The sequence below is a fragment of the Trachymyrmex cornetzi genome, unplaced genomic scaffold (assembly GCF_001594075.2).
Source record: "Trachymyrmex cornetzi isolate Tcor2-1 unplaced genomic scaffold, Tcor1.1 scaffold757, whole genome shotgun sequence".
Taxonomy (NCBI): Eukaryota; Metazoa; Arthropoda; class Insecta; order Hymenoptera; family Formicidae; genus Trachymyrmex; species Trachymyrmex cornetzi.
The window spans coordinates 75,290-81,128 of NW_017300089.1; the positions used below are offsets into that span (position 1 = coordinate 75,290).

Here is a 5,839-nt window from a genome sequence, read left to right on the forward strand (position 1 = left end):
CCCCCACCATTGCCATCAGCGGTCCATTCTAGATGTCGATGAGTCTATCTAATACTTCCAAGGATCCACGGGAATACCAAAGTGAGATCTTATGACGTTGTCTAATGATAAAGCCGGAGTTATCTATTAGATGAATAATTGATAAGACCGATGTGATGACGTCGGTGTTCCTCTCATTGACATGTGTGTAAAACGGTATCCGAGGATGGTAGGATATCCAACAACGAGCACATGATACCACATAACTGTCATAGCGTGGCGGGAAACGCGCATATTTGTTGACAAAGCACGAAGAAAGAAAGAGAAGGAAATATAACAGGTAGCTTAATTTGTGATATCCACGTTTCCTATAAAATCCAGACTATGGGCCTATCTGGATACAGTTCAAGAAGACAGAACACCAAGCCTGAGAAGTAATAGTGTAAGAAACTAGCAGACGCATCTTAATTTATGCCTGTCTATTACAAAAAAAGGAATTCCTAATTTTATTAATACTTTATGTAAGATATAAATATGTATCATACATGCGAGGAGCTTTATAAAATTAGCGTAACTAACTGATGGCTTAACAACAATTAACCGAGCTTTTTCTAATACGATGCACGAGAATAATGATACAAATGATGCGAGAGAATACAACGCAACAGATGCCACCGAGTCTATTATGTACACTGTACTGGTGAATGATCTTGCGACAGTTCCCACAAGCATGCCAAGTACAATCTACAACGACAACGTGTCCACGACGGCGTACATAGAGTTGCCACAAGACAACGAGAATAATCAACGATTGTGGAATATATCCAAAACCGCGATAACTTCACTGTCTGAACCTACAGCGATATCATTTAACACTTCAAGAAACACTATGATATACACACCGACAACCGAATCGTTCGATGAATTTGGTCCACCAGAAGGAGTAGAATATATTTTTGTACCACTCAGTGTAGTGGTTTCTGTTATTATACTATCAGCTGTGGTATGGGTAGCGATATCACTTTTGTCATTACCTTGTGACGTTTTCTCCTTGCCCTGTTTTTATTTTTACATGCAACGTTATGCAAATATCAATACAATGTGTGATGTATCTATCATTCTATGTTTTAATATTTATAACACATACGATTTTATTGTTTTATAAGAATTAAAGATAAATGTGATACGATCATACAAATCTTGGTATTTTTTTTTCTGCAAAATTTTATATCTTCTGCTTTTCTTGCTAGGTATAATTAAGATTTCTCGCACTTTAATGTCTAATTTTGTTTTTAAAGGTACTAATTATATCGAGAAAACGCAAGTTGGAGCGTTTAAGACACAGACTCATGCCAATGTACAACTTTGATCCTGGAGAAGAGGAGGAGGATGACTGGGAGACCGAACTGTTAGACGAGTGCTATAATACACATCAGAGACGAGTGTGTAAGATTGTTTTTGCTCATAATTTGCGCAAGTGCTTTAAAAATAAGAATCATTGTTGATTTTACAGCAAGGATACCAATCCATGGATACTGAAGAAAATGCAGAGCTATTCAGTGGTCACTAGTAGTATATTTTTGCATAGCATTTATATTATTTTTTCATTAAGCTATAATTATCATAGGCTAAAGACATTTCTTTATTGTAATTTTTATACACACGTTATTAAGCATACCGGAATTTACAACTTTAGCTAAAAACTATATTTTTTCTTATACAGATTCTTAAAGACCAAAATTTTATAAAAATAACATTTATTAGAAATATATTTGATAATTCCAATTTTTAACTTCTTTTTATAGCCTAATGTTATCTAAATTATACACGAAAATAAATTTTAAATTGTTTTATTATAATTGAATAGTATACGTGCACACAAGTTGCCAAATATCAGTCAATTAATATGCATATAATACATATATAGACATTGATTTTTACGTAATTAATTTCATAACAAAATACAAATATGAAATTTTTCGCAATTTTATTATTTATTCAATTTATTTTAATCGTATTCATATCTTCCTACTTTTCTTAAAAATTATTCTTTCCTCATTCAAAATAACTGGTTATTTTATTTCCCTATATTATTCTTTTTCCTTGGATAATTTTGAAAAATAATGCTTCTATCGTTTAATGAAACAAAAGTTACGCTATTGTTTTGTATGAAATATTGTCACAGCCTCTCTTCACGATAAAGTATAGAATTTTTAATCAAAATCTTAAAAATTGGGGAAAATATAAATGCAGAATTAATAAGAGTACTTTGAGTTTATTTACTTTAATACAAATTTGACATTCACACATATGCTTGCCTCAAAAACGACAGTAATATACATTAAGAAAGTGTACTTATTAATGTTAATTAGAAAAGAATAGTCCCTGCATGTTACATACAAGAAGTTTCTTTTTCGTGTTTACCTTTCTCTATCTCTTACAATATTAGATCAGTATGGAATTCTTTTTTTTTTTGGCTTCATGAATCGCGTAATACGCATACGAAGGAGAAAAGGAGGTAGCAAACATGTGACACAATACTCTATACTGCGAAAGTTTTCTTTAATTAGAAAAAAAGTTTATCAAACCTCACTTCTCGGGCAAATTAAAAGTTTCGAGATCGGCATCGTAATCCAGTCTTTTACTGTTAAAGAAGGTTACATGTACGTAGTCTTATTTAAAAGTATGATTTTCATTTATCATTTAATAGTAGTGATGTCAAGTAAATATAAAGAACTTAATAAATTTGTAACACAACTTTTGTATCCGACGTTTCTTAATAATAACGTGAATTCATCAGTGTGTGGCAATGTACACTGTGAACTGGAGTTTGTGAGAAAACTCGAGTATCAGGACAGTGTTCACTGCTTCGACACTCGCTCAAGAGTTAAATCAGGTTAAAATAAAAGAAAAGTAAACCTTAAAATGATTCAATTCAATACGACGTTCTATTTAAAGGTCTTCGAAGGATAAGTCAGCTGTGTTAGTTTCGTCCTCCCCTATTGCATCAGTGGATGCTTCAATTCTCTTCTTCCTCCTCCTCCTCTTCTTGTTCGTCTTCATCTTCACCAGTGAGTTCGGGTTTCTCTTCTGTCTTTTTCGGTCTACCGCGACCACGTGACGAAGTAGTTGTGCCTTTTGGTGGTCCTTGCTGTAAGTTCAACAATTTTCTTGTGAAAATAGATGATTAGAATTAATTATACAGACAATAATATTAGCAGTTTGCAGCTTAACAAACTTTTCTGTCTTAATTCTTCTTACCTTCTTCTTGTGGGAGCCCTTAGGTCTACCTCTTCCCTTTTTAACAGGTCCAGGTGGTGCATCATCCTCGTTGTCAGATTTTGCAGGACGTACCGCATTATTCTTTTCCGCAGCAGGCCTACCCCTCTTTTTGGGTTCCTTAACAGCGTTCTTATCTGCCTTAGCCGGCCTGCCCCTCTTCTTTTTTTGCTCCTCTACCACAGGGGAATTGTCGTCTGACATATTTATTGTCCTGTTTCACTGTAAAAGTAAAAATCAATATCGATTATTTCTTTCAATCGCCTTGTCTCTTTTTCAGATTGTATCGTCTCCGATAAGATGAACGAAGAGCGCCAACTAATATAAGGAGTTCTGAGTCATCTGTGTATACATGTGTATATGCTGTGCAGCTAGTGTGAAAATAATTACTTGCTATACTAATAATTATTTGACGTTATCCATCAAATGAATTCCTTGTGAATATGTCCTTTGTACTTACGGTTAATCCTTTAACTCGCAAAATCTCTTAGTGCCATATATTAGCAAAATAAATAAATTATATATATATATAGTGTCTACAGTGCAGAACATAAATGTGTATCTTTTCAGAAGAATGTATCAACCTTACATAGACTGATAAAACCGATAACGAGTTCGTGCCTATCGCTGTTGTTGAACAGAGCCCAGATACATTGAGATTCTCGAATCTCAGGAGAAAAAAAGGGTAAAAATAAAAGAACGAGTGTGACTATCGATCTTTCAATATTTTCCTCCCGTTGTCTCGCGCGCTTAAAGGAGCATTGGAGATCGCGACCAGAGAAAGAGAGAGAGAGAGAGAGCGCGCGCGCGAGAGAGAGAGAGCAGTGCGCAAACGCGCTGCGAAAATCAGTACTATCAATTACGCGCCTCGCAAGTTTATGGGAAGAGATACGCGGTGCGCGACGTGCAATTTGCGTCGCAAAACGCCTCTTTGGCGCGGCGCGATATGGCGCGCGGCTCTTGGCGCGATCGAAAATAATTCCTTCGCGGGCTCCAATAATTTACTCTTATATTGCGGCTCAAGCAAAATCTCGCGACGTTCTTTATTCCGCGGAAACTACGTCGTCGAATATCGTCGCAATTGGCTGAAAGTCGCATTCGCAGGCTAACGGCGTCTGTCTTCTTCTTACTCTGGAAGTTTCGTGCCCGCCATTTTCAAAATTTGCAAACGGATCGCGTCGAGTCCCGACGGGGACGCCGCGTCGGTTCGATACCGGAGGGAGGAACGAGCAGAATCGCTATCATCATATTTTTTTATCCTTGAATTTTGCGCGATGGCGACGAGTCTCGTCACCTCGCGACGAGAAAATAACCGTACGGAGTACGGACGACGGGACGGTCGGCCGCGTCGACTCGGGGAGATGCCATGATAGAGAGAGAGGCGCGATATCATGGCGTCCACGAGTCGTGTGTATTCCGCGGCGGCGGCGGCGTCGTCGTCTACCCGCGCCGTTGGGAGGCCGCGCCGAAACCGCCGTGCCGATAATCTCTGTAAGTAACTGCGCCACGGCGACGAGGAGCGCAGCGAAAAATCCGTCACGAGCTCGGCGAATTATTGGACACGCTTAGGCGGCGCAGTCGCGCGCGCTTACCGTCCAAATAAATAATATCCGCCTCACGACTAACGGCCGTTTCGGAATAAACGGCATATCGGGGGAATTGGGAAACGAGCGTGGTTCACACAAACGAGTAAGCGACAACGGCTGTTGAACGCGCGCACACGCGGGCACGCACGCCCGCCCGCCCGTACCAACTCACGCACACCACTCACCTCACCGCTCGGTACAGATGAAGAAAATTTGATCTCGCGTATATCGGGCCACGCACTCTGCTCCGCGGAGAACAAAGGTTTCCCGTTCAGTCCCGTTGCCGGTCGGCAGCGCGACGCGCGTTCAACGGTTGTGGCGTGGCGACGGTCGGTGATGTCTCACGCCTCGCGGTCACGTCGCTTCGTGTTGTATCGTATCCTATCCTATCGTATCGTATCGTATCACGAGACGCCGTGCGGCTCTTCGACAAACGCACTCGTCTCTCGGCGCGGACCCGCGTTCGCTCGCTCGCTCGATCACTCGCGTTTGCCCGCGTCGTGTGGTGCACTCGGCACGCTCTCGGCTCTCGTTCGCTTCGCCGCCGTATCACCGTGTATTAGCAGGCGCCGCTGTGCCCGCGCACTCTACACACAGTCACGGGCACAGGATACCAAGCGCGCGCGCGCGCGCTCTCGACTCTCGTATACGTGCTCCGCAACCACCCCGCCGTACCGCACCGCACCGCGACGTAACGCAGCCTCCACTCCTCTGTCCTCTCTCGTCTCGTCTCGCGCGCGCTCTTCGGCCCTTGGCGGCGACAAGGCGAGCCGGCCGGCGATGGTAAGCGGTTGGCGATCCGGCTTCCAAAAACGAACGACCTGTCGCGTCGACGTACCCGAATCGTCGAAGACGTCGAGTCGTCGTCGAAATACGGTAACGACTAGCGGTATAAAACACACGCGTACACAACACGCGCGCAAATGCGACGTATATGCGAAGCAATACGCCTGAACTGCCAACTTACCGAGAGAATACCAAGCCGCAACTGACCG

At 41.7% G+C, this 5,839-nt stretch overlaps 2 protein-coding genes across 8 annotated transcripts; one reads left to right on the top strand and one right to left on the bottom strand.

The window, feature by feature from the left end:
- The first annotated feature begins 36 nt into the window (after positions 1 to 36).
- Positions 37 to 3,777, top strand: LOC108768182 (uncharacterized). Of its 4 annotated transcripts, none has more exons than XM_018518516.1 (3): positions 37 to 988; positions 1,278 to 1,425; positions 3,539 to 3,777. In XM_018518516.1, exons 1-3 carry the CDS (start codon positions 599 to 601, stop codon positions 3,583 to 3,585), a joined length of 585 nt encoding a protein of 194 aa, XP_018374018.1. In that variant the 5' UTR covers positions 37 to 598; the 3' UTR covers positions 3,586 to 3,777. The 4 variants fall into 4 exon arrangements, with proteins under 4 accessions (XP_018374018.1, XP_018374019.1, XP_018374016.1 ...); XM_018518517.1 differs by having other exon boundaries at positions 1,278 to 1,421; XM_018518514.1 differs by lacking the exon at positions 3,539 to 3,777 and adding an exon at positions 1,493 to 1,708 and having other exon boundaries at positions 1,278 to 1,421.
- D1 (D1 chromosomal protein) lies at positions 2,235 to 5,839 on the bottom strand. Of its 4 annotated transcripts, none has more exons than XM_018518519.1 (3): positions 5,812 to 5,839; positions 3,241 to 3,480; positions 2,235 to 3,130 (listed from the first exon to the last, which is right to left on the bottom strand). In XM_018518519.1, the coding sequence occupies exons 2-3, from the start codon at positions 3,460 to 3,462 to the stop codon at positions 2,999 to 3,001; spliced, it is 354 nt and encodes a 117-aa protein (XP_018374021.1). In that variant the 5' UTR covers positions 3,463 to 3,480; positions 5,812 to 5,839; the 3' UTR covers positions 2,235 to 2,998. The 4 variants fall into 4 exon arrangements, with proteins under 4 accessions (XP_018374021.1, XP_018374020.1, XP_018374023.1 ...); XM_018518518.1 differs by lacking the exon at positions 5,812 to 5,839 and adding an exon at positions 5,030 to 5,474; XM_018518521.1 differs by lacking the exon at positions 5,812 to 5,839 and adding an exon at positions 3,848 to 4,006.

Coding starts and splice junctions, on each gene's coding strand:
- LOC108768182 (XM_018518514.1), top strand. CDS start 599: ATGCACGAGAATAATGATACAAATGATGCGAGAGAATACAACGCAACA. Junction 989..1,277: donor TACTATCAGCTGTGGTATGG/GTAGCGATATCA, acceptor TTGTTTTTAAAG/GTACTAATTATATCGAGAAA. Junction 1,422..1,492: donor ATAATACACATCAGAGACGA/GTGTGTAAGATT, acceptor TTGATTTTACAG/CAAGGATACCAATCCATGGA.
- D1 (XM_018518519.1), bottom strand. CDS start 3,462: ATGTCAGACGACAATTCCCCTGTGGTAGAGGAGCAAAAAAAGAAGAGG. Junction 3,131..3,240: donor AGGGCTCCCACAAGAAGAAG/GTAAGAAGAATT, acceptor TTGAACTTACAG/CAAGGACCACCAAAAGGCAC.